The 17,774-nt window shown below is 32.5% G+C and overlaps 1 protein-coding gene across 3 annotated transcripts in view; it reads left to right on the forward strand.

The window, feature by feature from the left end:
* LOC143045977 (ankyrin repeat and KH domain-containing protein 1-like) overlaps positions 1–17,124 on the forward strand; it is a 34,045-nt gene extending 16,921 nt beyond the window's left edge. For 2 of the 3 annotated variants that reach the window (XM_076218878.1, XM_076218880.1), the window contains exons 17-34: positions 93–238; positions 1,070–1,212; positions 1,712–1,817; positions 2,134–2,241; positions 2,601–2,776; positions 3,099–3,160; positions 3,707–3,903; positions 4,395–4,612; positions 4,937–5,346; positions 5,740–5,848; positions 8,153–8,281; positions 8,895–9,044; positions 10,507–11,807; positions 12,323–12,562; positions 13,459–13,686; positions 14,305–14,486; positions 14,825–14,965; positions 16,920–17,124. In XM_076218878.1, the coding sequence (XP_076074993.1) occupies positions 93–238; positions 1,070–1,212; positions 1,712–1,817; positions 2,134–2,241; positions 2,601–2,776; positions 3,099–3,160; positions 3,707–3,903; positions 4,395–4,612; positions 4,937–5,346; positions 5,740–5,848; positions 8,153–8,281; positions 8,895–9,044; positions 10,507–11,807; positions 12,323–12,562; positions 13,459–13,686; positions 14,305–14,486; positions 14,825–14,965; positions 16,920–16,955 (4,082 nt within the window). In that variant the 3' untranslated portion in view covers positions 16,956–17,124. Of the gene's footprint in view, positions 1–92; positions 239–1,069; positions 1,213–1,711; positions 1,818–2,133; positions 2,242–2,600; positions 2,777–3,098; positions 3,161–3,706; positions 3,904–4,394; positions 4,613–4,936; positions 5,347–5,739; positions 5,849–8,152; positions 8,282–8,894; positions 9,045–10,506; positions 11,808–12,322; positions 12,563–13,458; positions 13,687–14,304; positions 14,487–14,824; positions 15,005–16,919 lie in introns of all 3 variants that reach the window. The other variant, XM_076218879.1, reaches the window with a different exon arrangement.
* The last annotated feature ends 650 nt before the right edge of the window (positions 17,125–17,774 follow it).

The following is a 17,774-nucleotide window of genomic DNA, read 5'->3' on the forward strand; positions in this document are numbered from 1 at the left end:
GGCCTTAATGAACCAGATGTAAAAAAAAAAAAAAGAAAATCAAGTCTTCATAAAGTTAATTAGCAATATGTATATGTTTTTTTTTGCTTCAGGATTTACACCACTGATACTAGCTGCTACAGCAGGACATGTAGATGTGGTGGAGATTTTATTGGATCATGGTGCTGACATGGAAGCACAGTCAGAAAGAACCAAAGATACACCATTGTCTCTGGCTTGTTCTGGAGGAAGATTCGAGGTAAATGTACTGAAATAGACTGCATACTTTATATACAGTAAAAGTTTTAGTTTCTTATTACAGCTCTTCTATAAATACATGCAAAGCAAACCTTTGATAAACTTGTTTGCTATGTTTGTTTGGGTGTTTGTAAACAAAAAGGTAGGTAGTCTGTTTCAGTCTGTTTACTATATACTGGAATTTGATTGGACAATAAACATTACTTTTATTGCATGTCAATTTTTAGTATCCTATCAAATCCCAGTATTTATGAAACAGACTGAAACTCTGCCTACCTAATTTTTGCAAATATCCAGTCAAACACATCAAGTAAGTTGATCAAAGGTTTGCTTTGCATGCTTTTATAGAAGAGTTGTAAATAATATATTTAAAATTTAGGAAGTCCTTTGCATGACAGGAAGGAATCTATTCTTAACCCCATCACTTTGGTATGCTCCACGAAAAAAATTGATGTGACCCTCATTTATCTTTGGCTTTACTTAAATTCAGATATTAAAGATCAATTGGGTTTTTTCTACTGGACATTTATTTGCCAGTTAAAATTGCCTTTGAAATCTTGTTAATGGTCATAATCTGTCCAATTGAATGTTTTCAAAGAGTTTCAACCTCAAAATGTACAGGGCCCAATGGGAAAAAACATAAACAGGATATATCCCCTACAAAAAGAATTAAATCTTAAAACAGTAAGTTTCCTTTCTAGAAAATGTTTTTAGAGCAATGTGCCCAGAAACTTATCAACTTAAGTAATTACAAAAAAATTCTTTAAGTTTAACTTGAGTATCAGTTAAATTGTGAATTATTCTGAGCTTATTATATGATGTATTTGTACAGGTTGTGGAGTTACTTTTGAGTCGTGGTGCTAACAAGGAGCACAGGAATGTATCTGACTACACTCCCCTTAGTCTAGCTGCCTCTGGAGGATATGTAAACATCATCAAACTCTTACTGTCTCATGGTGCCGAAATCAACTCCAGGTAAGATATGTGTTAAATTTACTGGTAATTGGAAAATTTAAAAATTGTTTTGCATACTGTGGATTCATTTATTTTTGTGTGTACCAATTTTCATGGATCGGTAACACTTGCATGTTCGTGGATATTTAATTTCATGGTTTTGATGCAGTCTTCATACAAGCCTATAGCAAATTTGTCATTCATGAAACATTAAATTTCGTGGTTCACCTGTAACCACGAAATCCACAAAAATTTGTATCCAACAAGAATTAATAAATCCATAGTATGTCAAAATTATATCTTCTTGAACACAGTTTGAAAATAGATAAAACATCTGGGCAGCTGAATTTTATGTTTATTTTACTTTATAATTGAATATATGAGGCAAATCTGTCAACAAAATTTTGAGAAAAAAATATAAAAATTTATTTATTAGGTGTTTAAATTTTTTTCATAAATTGAACTTATGATCTAACTTTTAAATCCAAATAAATCTGAGGTATACAATTCTATTTCAAAGGACTGGCAGTAAGTTGGGCATTTCACCTTTAATGTTGGCTGCAATGAATGGGCATACAGCTGCTGTGAAACTTCTACTTGATATGGGCAGCGATATAAATGCACAGGTAATTAAATTTGAACACTATTTATTTAATGTACTGCAAATGTTATTTTGTCTGATGATCTGAAATGACACTTGGAAAATCATTAGTAAGCTATATAGCAGTACTAGTACAGAATTTTATGTAGAATTATAGATGAAAGATGGATGATAAGGGCAATTGCAGAAATAGATCGTAAAAGGATTGTTGAAAATGTAATTTATACCTCACTTTCCACAGAAAAGAAAAACAATGCCAGACATCATAATATCATAGGTCAAAGAGAAAATGTAAACAGTACTGTAAAACCATCCTACATGTAACTTCCATCAATTTTCAGATTGAGACTAATAGAAACACAGCTTTGACTTTAGCATGCTTTCAAGGTCGTCATGAAGTTGTGAGTCTACTTGTGGACAGAAAAGCAAACATTGAACATAGAGCAAAGGTGAGTAATTTTCTTAGGTGCTTCTATTAGGTGTAAAGAATTAGTATTATGTCAATTAATTCTCTTGTATTAATTTTGAAAAGAAAAAAGGGGTTTAGAAATCTGTCTAGCAGTCTAATTGGGCATAAAGCAAAATGATAAATTTTCTCAGTTACTCAGTAGATGATGATATGTTAAAAGGATTTACAAATATTGGCTCAAATTAAGTTCTTACATGTATGTTCTAGTTTGAAGAAAACAAATTGTGGAAAAAATTAATTTGCCACAGTTCCATCTTTTATAATTACAATATTTTTTGATTGGGGGAACTAGCTGTTGATAATGTTGGAAAAAATAGTCATTTGATCACTTAATTGTAGACTGGTTTAACACCATTGATGGAAGCAGCTTCAGGTGGTTATGTAGAAGTTGGGCGTGTATTGTTAGACAAGGGAGCTGATGTCAATGCTCCCCCTGTCCCTTCATCAAGAGATACAGCTTTAACCATTGCAGCTGATAAAGGACATTATAGATTTGTGGAATTACTCTTGTCGAGGTAAGGATTTTCACTGTATTAAGCTAAGAGCAAATTATACAATAAAAGGATTGTGGTGCAACAACTTCCCATCCAAATTAAAAAAAAAAAAATCAGATGAAAGCAGGTGTTATTGAATATCTTTTTGACTATTAATCAATCAACAGTAGAAAACGTTGAAATTTAAATTAGGGGGGGGGGGGCTGTTTCTTTTATGTTACAGTGAAATTATAATATTTGTAAGGTTATGAAAGTGCCATATTGAATGAAATAAAAATGAATTTGTGTTATTCATACAAATTAAGATGAATGCCATATACATAATGAAAGCATATGATTTCAGAAGTGCTCAAGTTGATGTGAAGAACAAGAAAGGCAATTCTCCACTGTGGTTAGCATGCAATGGTTCGTATTTAAAAACATTAGTAGATCTCTTTAGCTTTTTGTCATAGAAGCGTATTTAAATCTACATTTTAAATGAATTCTTTATACATCACCTTAACTTGTTAAACATGCATTCATATCGTGTAAACCTTACAGAATAAACGGAAGTGTGTTAAATACCTAGTTATACACACTTAAAATGTGGTTGATAGTTGGCCCAGTTTGTGAACCTCTTATCAGATTATTGTCACCTGCATAATACTATTTCTCTATTACAAAGTAATATTAGATTCATTCATCTATTTACTGCAAAATAGAGATGGCAATAATGAGGTTTAATTAATTTACTACTAAACAGTCTCTTCAACAATGAGCTGGAGGTATAATAAAAAAGCAATAGCTCATTATGTTTAATTTTTTTATTTATATAAAAGATGCCAGCTGAAAGCTGTGAGAAAAAAAATCACAAGTAAGTTGCAGGCTTAACAATTGAAAGTAATTGGTGAATTGAATTAATGAATAGAATGTCAAGATTATAAATTTTACAGAGAGAAATATTTATTTCAGGTGGACATTTAGATGTCGTACAGTTACTTGTTTCTGCCCATGCAGACATTGATAGTCAAGACAATAGAAAAGTATCATGTTTGATGGCAGCATTCAGGAAAGGGCATGTAAAGGTTGTCAAATGGATGGTTAAACATGTAAACCAGTTTCCATCAGATCAAGAATTATCTAGATACATTTCTACTGTTCAAGATAAAGTAAGTAATAAAGTTTAGAAACTTGTTAAACAATTTTGTTCTAAGTTGGTCAATTGACCTTTAAAGCTGCCCTATGAAAGAAAAAAATAATTTTTATGTTTAACATTGTTTAATGGTAATCTTGATATAAGCATGGATTTTTTGCATCAGATATTTAACAAATTAAGGACACTCTTACTGGGACCAGGATTGTTCTGTCTTCTGATGGTCTTGTTTCTCTCCTTATACTCCTGCTTTTGCAACCAATAAAACTGACTGCAATGAAAAAGCCAAGTGGGCTAAAAATGTCTTAAACACTATCAATCAATCAGATGTTGCAGATTTTGAAGATTTTTTCCTCAAACTTCAGAACCAATTGAATTAAATATTGACAAGATTCATCATCACAGTGTCCAGTTTATAGTTTATTTATTATATTTTGGTGCATGTACCCACATGGCTGCCATGGCTTACAGCTTATTTTGACAATAAATTTCTCTGTTCTATTTCAGGAATTGGCAAAGAAATGCCAGCAGTCAATGGAAATAATTGTTAGTGCTAAAGATCGTCAAGCTGCAGAGGCAAATAAGATAGCATCTATACTTTTGGAAGAACTAGACAAGGAAAGAGAATCACAGGAGAAAAAAAGAGCTGTGGCGGCTAAGAAAAGAGAAAAGAAAAGACAAAAGAAGAAGGAAAAACAAGAGAAAGAAAAAGATCCAACCACAACGTAAGCCTTTCTTTACCTATTTATCATTTTATAACTTTTGTAATACTTTAATATTGGGTTAAATTATAGGTTTGCTTGAGTCTGGAAATGTAAGTTTTTTAAATGGCATCTTTTGGAAAAAGATATCAGAATAAAACAAAGCATTCAGATATAAAAAGAAACAGCACTTATTTTTAGGTCATTCATTGAGAATATGTTTATTTCATTGGTTAGATTTTTGATGAAAGGTGATTTTTTAATTTTTAATTTTTTTTACTTGTTTACTTTACACAGTAGGAATTAATATGTTCATTTTGAAACATAATTGGGAATTTTTGATTTCAGTAAAAGTTCAACACCTGAGCCTGAAATTGATATTCAAGAAAAAGATGAGGTGATAGACGACATAATAGATGATCCGATACGGGTAGCACCACCCATGGCAACAGTAACTTCTACTATTGGTATAACGTTACCAATTGGCAATGAACCCAAGTACACCAAAGCTAGTCGTAACAAGAACAACAGAGCAGAGACTACTGTAACAGCAACCGAGTCAAAGAAAAATAAGAAAAATAGAAGAGAAAAGGAGAAACCATTGGATGTTGATGTTCCGCCAGTCTCTATATGTTCTGTTATGACAGCAACACCTACAATACCAATTAAACAAACAACAACAAATAATAGTGATAATAACAACAAGTTAAAGAGAAAGAAAGATCGATCAGATGTATCAATTAAATCAGGTTCTACTGGTTAGTATTGACAATGTAGATACGTTTTACATTGTGTTATATATTAACTGATATACATTAGCATGTTCTTTTTTATTTTAACTACTTGAAATTTTTATTTTCAAAAATCAGTTTTATTGTCTAAAAATGATGATATAAACCTTGAAATTTTGGCACTAGTGTGTGTCAGTACAGAAATGCAATTAAATACCAGTGTAAAAAAGATTGTAGAAAGCAAATTTAAGTGAGACCTAATTGTTGAAGTGCCAAAGGTTAATGCACAGAAATCACAACAATATCCTTTTTAACAGCATACAGATTTTTTTTAATGAGACATGCATTAACTTGTATAGGATGTCTCATACATTTTTTAAAGGGTACAAGACTTTTAATGATCTTTACTTGTTATTCTAGGTATTGGTGATCTAGATGATTTTGGTACACTTCCAGAAAAACTGAAGATCTCTGACAGGGAGGTGGAGAAGTTAAGGAAGAGTGTGGAGAAAACAAAAATATCTAAATTGTAAGTTTAAATTATTATGAACATTGCTTTATTGTAGGATGAGCAATTATTCTGTATTGTGAACTGTTACTAAATGCAAAATAAGCCACATTAAATGTTAGCTTGCATTTGTGTGGACGTTTGTAAAAGAAACAGGCTAATTTCATAATAGGTTCTTAGATATGGACATACACTAAATATAGTTTCTGTTCTCTACTTAAGTTTTCCTTTATAACCTAATGTTACGAAACGTACGGATTAACACAAAACACAGATCAGTTCAAGATAAAAGTACAAAAAGACAATGACTTACACATAAGGAATAATTATAAGCTAAAGACATCAATTAACATAATGGTTACACACATATTTGAGACATGCATATAACATAAAGGTTACACATATTTGAATGTGACATAAAGGCATATTAGCAAGGACATAAAACAGCAACTTATAATTGATCATGTTTTCCTAGACCAGTATTAAAATCATATCTTATGCCATTTTTTTTTTTATCTGCACAATGTTAAACAACATGGCTCATTAATAAATAAAGAAGTTAACAAAATCTACAATTCCTGTAGCTTTCAGTGATGAGTTATGAATTTAAGATGCTTTTGCAAATCATTAGTAATTCTACATTAAATTTTTGTCACTTTGACAAGAAGTCTGGATTTAAATTATTTTTTATACGACCGCAAAAATTTAAATTTTTCGTCGTATATTGCTATCACGTTGACATCGTCGTCGTCCGAATACTTTTGGTTTTCGCACTCTAACTTTAGTAAAAGTGAATAGAAATCGATGAAATTTTGACACAAGGTTTATGACCACAAAAGGAAGGTTGGGATTGATTTTAGGAGTTTTGGTCCCAACATTTTAGGAATTAGGGGCCAAAAAGGGCCCAAATAAGCATTTTCTTGGTTTTCGCACTATAACTTTAGTTTAAGTGAATAGAAATCTATGAAATTTTGACACAAGGTTTATGACCACAAAAGGAAGGTTGGGATTGATTTTGGGAGTTTTGGTTCCAACAGTTTAGGAATTAGGGGCCAAAAAGGGGCCCAAATAAGCATTATTCTTGGTTTTCGCACCATAACTTCAGTATAAGTAAATAGAAATCTATGAAATTTAAACATGGTTTATGACCATAAGGTTTGATTTTGGGAGTTTTGGTCCCAACAGTTTAGGAATAAGGGGCCCAAAGGGTCCAAAATTGAACTTTGTTTGATTTCATCAAAAATTGAATAATTGGGGTTCTTTGATATGCCAAATCTAACTGTGTATGTAGATTCTTAATTTTTGGTCCCGTTTTCAAATTGGTCTACATTAAGGTCCAAAGGGTCCAAAATTAAACTTAGTTTGATTTTAACAAAAATTGAATTCTTGGGCTTTTTTGATATGCTGAATCTAAACATGTACTTAGATTTTTGATTATGGGCCCAGTTTTCAAGTTGGTTCAAATCAGGATCCAAAATTATTATATTAAGTATTGTGCAATAGCAAGAAATTTTCAATTGCACAGTATTCAGCAATAGCAAGAAATCTTCAATTGCACAGTATTGTGCAGTAGCAAGAAATTTTCAATTGCACAGTATTGCGCAATAGCAAGAAATCTTCAATTGCACAGTATTGTGCAATAGCAAATATTTTCAATTGTACAGTATTGTGCAATAGCAAGAAATATCTAATTGCACAATATCGTGCAATAGCAAGATATTTTCAATTGGAGTTATCTTTCTTTGTCCAGAATAGTAGTTGAATCAACTTAAATCGTTGTTTTATACAATATACAATGTATATTCACTTTTACTACCAACTGATAAATTAAAACAATCTTTACCATTCAGTGATAACTAGCACTTTATTTTACATTTTAATATTTTTTGATGTATTTAAATGAGTAGTTATTGTTGCAAACTCCATTAGAAATTTAAATTGAGATCAGTTTTGGAAAAAGGGAAAGGGGGATGTGAAAAAAAGGGGGGGGGGGGTTAAATTTTTCTCATTTCAGATTTCATAAATAAAAAGAAAATTTCTTCAAACATTTTTTTGAGAGGATTAATATTCAACAGCATAGTGAATTGCTCAAAGGCAAAAACAAATTTTTAAATTCATTAGACCACATTCATTCTGTGTCAGAAACCTATGCTGTGTCAACTATTTAATCACAATCAAATTCAGAGCTGAATCCAGCTTGAATGTTGTGTCCGTACTTGCCCCAACCGTTCAGGGTTCAACCTCTGCGGTCGTATAAAGCTGCGCCCTGCGGAGCATCTGGTTTTAATTGATATATATTTTTAAGACATGAATATTTGATTTTAGGGACAACAAACATGAAAACCAAGGGAAAGTAAACATTGAAGTGGTACATCAGCATAAAATTTCTCCTGGTTTATCTAGTCCAAAGAAAGGTCAGAAAAAAGAAGAGGGATGGAAAGAAGTAATGAGGAAGTAAGTTCTTTAAAAGCAGATTGTAACTTTGACGAAATCTGAACCTTAATGTATGTTAAATGTAATTTTTTGTTTGTCTACCTTCTATTCACATGACATAAGAACCAATATTTGTCAATGTTTTTATGAAAATATTGGACTTGCATATAAAGGAACTGTGAGGTAGAAGATGGGTTTGCATTGCATGGGTATGTGTATCAATTTATTTTCAATAGCAAAAGTTGTCAACATAGGTTATTTTTGTTTATAAATAAGAAGTAGACATTGACATTTAAGGTACTATATGATGTATTGTTATGTTATTATACATACATGTGCATTTTAACTTGTGCTTTACTTACATTGGTTCAACTTGATATTAACCTTCATATCTCTGGTACTGTATTATGTAAGATATTCAAAATGTATACTTTTACTATTGTTTTGTTATCCAACATTATTAGTAAGAAGAACTTAATATTTGATTTATATTTACCTCCCTTGTCATAAGTGAATGCTTCGAGGCTCCATCATCTGATTTAACTGGAGAATATATTTAGCATATATAAGTAATGACATGCTGCCTAATGATTTTCATTTTACATGAATTTAATTGGTTTGCTTCTTATTTTAGGTCAAAACGAGTACAGGTGTCGTCATCAGCTATAAGTCGTGTGATTGGTCGCAGTGGTTGTAATATTAATGCTATTCGTGAAGTGTCTGGAGCACACATAGAAGTAGAGAAGCAGAAAGGAAATGGTGGAGAAAGGGTCATTACTATCAAGTAAGTGTTAAACATCTATGTAGAAAATTAATGGGATGATCACATAAAGTCAAAATCTTTTAATGACTGATACTGACAGATTTTAATATTTTTATGCCCCACCTACAATAGTAGAGGGGCATTATGTTTTCTGGTCTGTGCCTCCGTTCATTCATGCGTCCGTTCGCTTCAGGTTAAAGTTTTTGGTCAAGGTAGTTTTTGATGAAGTTGAAGTCAAATCAACTTGAATCTTAGTACACATGTTCCCCATGATATGATCTTTCTAATTTTAATGCCAAATTATAGTTTTTACCTCAATTTCATGGTCCACTAAACATAGAAAATGATTATGCGAAGTTCAGGTTAAAGTTTTTGGTCAAGGTAGTTTTTGATGAAGTTAAAGTTACATCAACTTAAAACTTAGTACACATGTTCCCTATGATATGATCTTTCTAATTTTAATTCCAAATTAAAGTTTTGACCCCAATTTCACAGTCCACTAAACATAGAAAATGATAGTGCGAGTGGAGCATCCTTGTACTATGTACACATTCTTGTTTATGAATTAAAGAATCTGAATATAAACCAAAACACTTACAATTTTGTTTACGTTTACATGTTACTGTGAATATTTTAAAAAAGAGGGACGAAAGATACCAGAGGGACGGTCAAACTCATAAATCGAAAATAAACTGACAATTCCATGGCTAAAATAAAAAAGACAGACAAACAATAGTACACATGACACAACATAGAAAACTAAAGAATAAGCAACACTAACCCCACCATAAACTGGGGGTGATCTCAGGTGCTCCGGAAGGGTAAGCAGATCCTGCTCCACATGTGGCACCTGGTGTGTTGCTCATGTTATAACAAATCCGGTAAATAGTCTTATTCACTCTAGGTCACATTCATGAAAGGGAAGGGGATTGTAGTTACGAAGTAACGAACATATCCGATATCAACTGTGAAAGGGTTATTCCAGAACAGTCAACCACCATGTGATGGCGTCCGTAAAATTTATGAAGGGATGATTACAACCTAAACTTTAAAAGCTATGAAAAGGAGCATTGTTATCCTGAAAGTTGCGAAATATATTTTTAACACGAAGAACTGCATTTTGACCTTAAATATTGTCATTTTTATCAATTAAGAACTAAAGAGTAACTGTCATCCACAAAGATCTTAATTCCAAAAAAAAAAAGATATTTAGAAACAACACGGCATCGTAAAACATTCCTGATTATTAAACTGTAATGTGTAGAAATGAAGTCCTGGATTTGAGCAATATTTTGATCTTTTATAGGTCATATAGACTTTGAAAATCACATGCTTCTGCATTATATTTTATTGTGGTAATTGTGATAGGATAGATAGGTTTTGGGGATAAAAAAAAACAAATAATTTTAAATCTAAATTTGGTAGGTTAGAAGTCAATTGTTTGATAATCATTCATATAACAGCTGATTTTTTTCTTCTTCAGAGGACCACCTGAAGGCACTAAGCAGGCACATGCTTTGATAATGGCATTGGTATCTGATCCTGAAAAAGAATTAAACGAGTTGATACCAAAGTATACTAATAAACAACCCCCACAAAAGGAGTCCATGTATTTTAGTATTGATACTTCCGTACCAACCACTTCTAGTGTCAGTTCTTCTGTTTCATCTACTGTTGTTACATCGTCTTCAAGGTCATCTGGTGGTGGAAGGTCAGGATTAAGGTCACAGGCTTCAAATGTTCGACTGGCAACACTTCCAGCTAGTATTGGTGTTTGGGGTGGACCTCCAACTACATCTACTATTACTTCACCTCGAAGAAATCAACAGAAATCAACATCGTCTATTCCAGCAGGATTAAACCAGGATAAAAATGTCACTAGACAACTTTTCCCTATGGAGAGTAAAAAACCTATATTTTCGAATCCACCAACAACTAGTACCAATAACAGTCTGACTTATACTTTTGCATGCTCTTCAAGCAAGGTTACAACAAGTCCATCACCAATATTTTCTGCGAGCAAATTAGATATGCCTCGATCCCCAGGTCCACCCATGGTTAAAGTTTTACAGCGACCGCCTAATCAAAAGAATGAACCACTGCCAATAGTTAGTAACCAACAACAATCAATGTCTAATGGTCCAGTGCAATCAACAAATGCTCCACATGGAACGTTTTCACCCTTTAATAATTCATTTAGCAATGTAGCTGATCAGTTTCTCAAGAGAGATGAATCAGCAGAACGTATGAATTTTGCAAGCGTTGCTGCAGCTGGGGTTGTCGCCTCAATGGGAAATAGTCCAATGTCTGAAAGTTCTGGTTTACCTGGCCAGATGGGAGGCAAATCAGATGCAGCTCTCCAGGCCAAAGCTCCAGGATATAGACCAACAAATATAAGACCTATGACCCCTCAGGAAATGGAGGCTCAAAGAATATACAACTTTGTTGGAATGCAAGGAATGCAACCAGTAAGAATTGGTGTTGGAGAGAATGAACTGAATAGAGCTCCAGGCTACAGAATGCCTAACCAGTCACCAGTAATATCTCCAAGAAATCAGGGAGAACTGTCTCCACCTAGTCATTCTATTGGTCAGTTGCAGCCTCGTAAAGATGAATATACCACTCCAAATCAACCACTTACTTTACCCAAGATTGAAAGTACATTGAATCCAAATGCTCCTGACTTCACATCACGGCAGCCAGGACAACCACAAGGACAGAATATACCCCCTGCAATGTATCTACAGTCTCTCTATTTAGCACAACTCTTTAATAACCAACCTGGTAAGATTTTCACTTCATAATCTGTGTTTGTTTATGTGTTTACATTTACATCAATATAGACCATACTGGACATGAATCACTATATGAGGCATTCTTTTTAACTAATAAATGTATATGCATAATACTTTCCTCAAGTGAGTTTCAAATGTAAAATATTGAAAAAATGGTAGGATTGTATATTATTTAATTGTTGGAATTGACTGATCTCTGATCCTCTTGTAGAATTATTGTCAATAACAAACTGTCAATTGACATGACTGGTACATTTTATATTATATAAATATATTAAACGGTCTGTTAACTGTCAGACTGTAGGAAAATTATTCATATATAACCTCAGTTGTGAATTATTGTTTATGGCAACAACCAATATTCTTAACCAAATGAGCAGTAAACTGTAGTTTACATTTTTTCTCTGCTAGTGATATACAGCACATATCAAATTGTCCAGTGACGGAAGTAGGAAAGATGGAAAAAAACTGGAACACTGATGATGAATTATAAATATATTTTAGGTGGACCAAGTAATTCTCCAAGTATGAACCCACAAAGTATGATATCACAACAAGAGTTTGCTAGTCTAATAAGTCAGTTTGTTGCTAGTGGTCAGGCTCAGGGACCACCTCCACCTGTACCACCATCAAGTGGACCAGGGGGGTTTGTACCAGGCCCCCAAAATATACAACCAAGACCATTTTCACCACTACAAACAGGAAGACCTAATAGTGCCCCAGTAATGGGAGTTATTCCTAAAGGTTAGTACAACATACAGAATAAAACAAATTTAAGATATAAAAAAGGTTAATATTCAATTGTATTAAAATATTTGTAGCTGAAATAATAACATGTGTATACTCAATAATTTGTGTCCAGATTGAAGCATTATGAAATGAATCTTGATCAAAGTTTATGGTTCCATATTTGCAAAACTGAAAAGGAAATTGACATCAAAGATATTTGTAAGAATAATAGTTTTTCTTATATCTTTTTTTATGATTTTGCTTTAAATAACTTCACTAATTATATAGTTCTATAATTTTATGTCTGTCAGTTTGGTTAAGGTAACTCTGGGATGAGTATATTCTGTTTTTAAGTGGATTTTTGACAAATATTTATATTGTTCATTGTGCTTCCTGCTCAGGGCTTTTCCAGAAAAAAATGTATGGGGGGGTTGGAAGGCACATTGTATTAATAATAGATGGGTGATGGGTATCAGAGCAATTTTTCACACTATAATGCACTATAATTCTCAATTACAATTGTCTGTGTGGTGGGTGCTGACAAAAACTGCCTTCCAACCCCCCCCCCCCCCCATATATTTTTTTCTGGAATAGCCCTCAGTTATTTCCAACTTATTTGATGAGAAAAATCCTTGTTGATATACTGTAAATTAAGATATTATTGGGTTTGTTTATTATTGCAATTTTTTAAAACAAAACACGAATGTGAGATTAATTATTACAATATTAGGAAAATATGCATTCAGTTATATGTATTGGATAATGAAATGCAAATTATTCTCATACAGACGCAATATTCACCTTAATAAAGACCTGACTATAATCTCTGAATTAACAAAATTATTTGCATTATCATTAGATAACAAAAATTGGGTACAAAAAGTAAACTTTATCTATTTTATTTTCTTCAGTAGTAGACGGTAGCTCACCTGGACCAGTACCTCCAAGTTCTGTATCGCCTTTGCCTGCCACACCTCCTCCTATGATGGAACCAATCAAGGGAGACGATCGGAAGCATTTACGGCCCATTGGTGGTGAAAGGGCTCAGCGGAGAGCACCTGGTGGACCTGGTCAAGTCAACAGTATGACAAATAATTTCACTACTGACTATAAAACAGCAGTGTGGAACCTTGCTTCAGGTTAGTAGAACTTGGTAATGGTAGCATTGAATTATCTTCTACAAACAATTACTACCATCCTACCAAATTAAGATTCGATAATATGCTTAAACATTTTTAAGAATCTGTCAACTTTTTGAAAAAAAATCAATCCAACCTGACTATATATAGATATAAGAAGATGTGGTATCAGTGCCAATGAGACAACTCTCTATCCAAGTCACTATTTGTAAAAGAATAATTATCTTCACTTTTAAAGTTACATGGGTTAATCATCTGTCTTGAATGACCTAACTGACATTTAAAATTTATAATAAAAAGTGTATTACACATGTTACAGTAAAAGTTGTCTTTAAATCTGAAATGAAAAGCTTTGAATAAATATAGGTTTAACAATTATATTTATTATTGTAATGCTTTTGAATTATGAATCATATTTATTATTGTAATGCTTTGGCATTAGGAAACGCCAACTTATGTTGCATTTTTGCTATGAATGAAATGTTAAAAGACTTCATGAAATACTCACATTATACTTTGCTAATCATCACATTATACAAATCAACAATGAGCCAATTATAAAGTTTCAAGAATTATATAAATTAAACATTTTAAACATAAACTTTTGTCTCCATTTAGAGTTAAGTATGCAGTGGAATCCTGTGAGCTCTGATGTAATGACTTCGGTGTCGAACCCTCCCATCATAACCTCCTCTGTGATATCCCATGGATCACCTACACCTCAAATGGAAGATGGTCCTCCACCATCTTTACAAAACAACACCGATTTCATGAATGGTCCAGTTGATAAATCATTTGAGGTAAGTCCAATATATTCATTTCTTTTAAAATGAACACCTTCAATAAAATCTACTATTACCCATCATAATAAAAAAAAAGAAAAAGAAACATTATAAAAAGGATGCACACTAATTATTATCCAGCATTTGAAATATAAACATTTTGAAAATGTACATGGAATGTAAAAATCATTTCTCTTCATAACGTATCTAGTTTTTAGGTCTAAAGAATTAAAGTTTGTACTTTTGATCAAAAAAATATGTGAAAAATATTTATTTTATTCATTAATTGTGCAAATGAAAAGCTAAAAAAATATCCTGCTGAGTAGATTCTAATACATGTATTTTTTTATTTTCAGAGTAATGTAGATATGAATTTCCTGAAGTGTGCCGGAAACTCGTTGCCACCATCTTTTAATCCTGGTCCTCTTGGTGATCATATGCCTAACATGTGGAATGCCCCAGTGAAGGGGCAAATGTCTGAACCCTCTGATAAAGGGGTAAGACATCATCCAAAAGTATCTGCCTAATTTTGTATGGTAATATCTCCATGACAAAAATGGTGCATGAATTTCATTTGTTTTTGTCTGGTCAGTGGCTGATGTCAAAGAAGATGTGAGACATAGGGATGCTTATCAGCGGCATCATTTCAAACTTTTTGTTGAGCCTTCGACTTTAGCCGAAAAAGCGAGACTAAGCGATCCTACATTCCGTCGTCGTTGGCATCGTCGTTGGCATCGTCGTCGGCGGCGGCGTCCACAAATATTCACTCTGTGGTTAAAGTTTTTGAAATTTTAATAACTTTCTTAAACTATACTGAATTTCTACCAAACTTGAACAGAAGCTTGTTTATGATCATAAGAAAATATCCAGAAGTAAATTTTGTAAAAATAAAATTCCATTTTTTCCGTATTTTACTTATAAGTGGACTTAGTTTTTCTGCGAGGAAACATTACATTCACTCTGTGGTTAAAGTTTTTAAAATTTTAATAACTTTCATAAACTATCCTTGATTTGTACCAAACTTGGACAGAAGCTTGTTTATGATCATAAGAATGTATCAAGAAGAAAATTTTGTAAAAATAAATTGCCACTTTTCCGTATTTTACTTATAAATGGACTTAGTTTTTTTGCCTGAAACAAAACATTCACTCTGTGGTTTAAGTTTTTAAAATTTTTATAATGTTCTTAAACTATCCTGGATTTCTACCAAACTTAGACAAAAGCTTGTTTTTGATCATAAGATATTATTCAGAAGTAAATTTTGTAAAAAAAAAAAAATCACTTTTTCCGTATTTTACTTATACTTTACCAAACTTGGAAGCTTCTTTCAATCAAAAGACAGTATCGAGAGGGAAATTTTTATTGATGATTTTCCTCATTTTTGTTGAGTCTGTGATTAACCGCAAAAGTAGGCGAGACACTGGGTTCCGTGGAACCCTTACAAATTTTTGTATAAACTAAACTAAATATTTCAGAAGGTAGAAGACCTAGATTCCTCATATCGTATATACAGATTTTTTTTTAAAATTAGGAGTAAGAAAACAGTATATTTGGTAAATATAAACATCTCTGTCAGACAGGGTTCACAGAGTTCAGTTTTTTCTTGTTTTGTCTGTAACTTAAAGCAATATGTCAGTAATATCTTTTGTATGGAATATGTGTCTGTCTAGCAGGGTTTATCTGACTAATAATGATAGTGTAAATATGTTATTTGTCACTGATATTTGGGAGGTGAGAAAGTGCTTGTTTACTGGAATGTTCTTATGATGTTGTATATAGTCGTGCGATCTGGAACTGCAAACGTGTTCTTATGCTCAAATCAGATGTCAAATGAAGACAATGATTAGCTTGTAGAATTTCTATTTAAGAAGATAATATTTCAGACTTAAACCTGCATTTTCTCATGTTTGAAATGAGGGGATTTCATGTGTCTTCAGAATAAAATCAGGCGAGACATTTCAGCACGTGCACTCATGTCATTAAACTGAATTGTGTTATATTATATGAATGCTTAATACATGGTCCCCTACCATGATGGCTGCCACAGCAGAGTAAATTTTCAACAAAATTAGGCAAATTATTGGAAACTTAAACCACACATTTCAATGATTTTCTATTTGAATAATGTTATGATTGTGTCTACAACCACAAAACAGACTAAAAATGAATAGGATCTGCTATGTACATTTACATGAATATGTTTAAATAAACTTGAGAATGGAAATGGTGAATGTGTCAAAGCGACAACAACCTGACCATAGAGCAGACAACAGAATCGGACACATTTTAACCCAAAGTCAGAGATTGATGTTCTTAACACACGAAAAAAAGTCTTCAGCTCAAGAAAAAAACGAATGAAAGAAAATTGAAAGAGAAATTTGAATAAGATACTTATTGCATATTGAATTTCTGACATTCTCGTTGTAAATGTTATACTTCTTTCTATTTTAGATGTGGAATTCCTGGAGCTCTCAGACAAGTTTGTGACTGTTGTTGTTGCCATTGTATAGAAAGCTGGAAGTCTTTATGTGTTAATGGACGATTATAAGCTTGGCGTCTTTTTTTTTTCTTGTTAATTGTCAGACATAGCATTGCCCTCTTTCATTATAGATAAAAAATATCAGCAGGGTGAACGCCCTTGTTGTAAGTTAATAAATGTCTTTGAGTTTCTTTATACAGACGCGTAAGTGTGTTTCTCTATTCAAAGGGATAGCGGAAAAATTGATTTGAATAGACTGAAGATCAAGATCTTCTCAATTTGAAATTTATTGGTTGTTGTACAGTTCTGTCAGTGTCAAATCTCAAAAAGTTGGAAAAACTCCTGGAATGTTTTGTATTTCAATGAGTTGTGGACTACTCTAGCTATGCTGTTTTGCTCCAGTAGTATGACAGACTGTCTTGACAAGTAATGTTTAATACGCTTTCATTATTCACAACATGTGTTTCTGGAATAATCTTCAGGTACAAATGAGACCTAAATAGATATCAGAATATGTGGTATGGGTGCCAATGACACAACTTAAGTTTGGAAACGTAAAACCAAAAGGGCCTAAACAGAACACAAGTAAAGGTTGGTTATCTGAAGGAAATGTACTGTTTGGTTTACCAAATTGAAATTGTCTACAAAACAAGTGTATAAAATATCTACATCAACTCTGATTTTCACATACCTGGTAGTCATAAAAAAAAAGATTAAATGTTTTTGCAAACAGGTTCCTTTCTGGCATTGAAACTTTTCTTAACAGTATAAACTAAGATGTGGTATGATATTAAATTAGACAACTAACAATATTTTGTTCCCTAAAT

The sequence above is a fragment of the Mytilus galloprovincialis genome, chromosome 9 (genome assembly GCF_965363235.1).
Source record: "Mytilus galloprovincialis chromosome 9, xbMytGall1.hap1.1, whole genome shotgun sequence".
In the NCBI taxonomy this organism is placed as follows: Eukaryota; Metazoa; Mollusca; class Bivalvia; order Mytilida; family Mytilidae; genus Mytilus; species Mytilus galloprovincialis.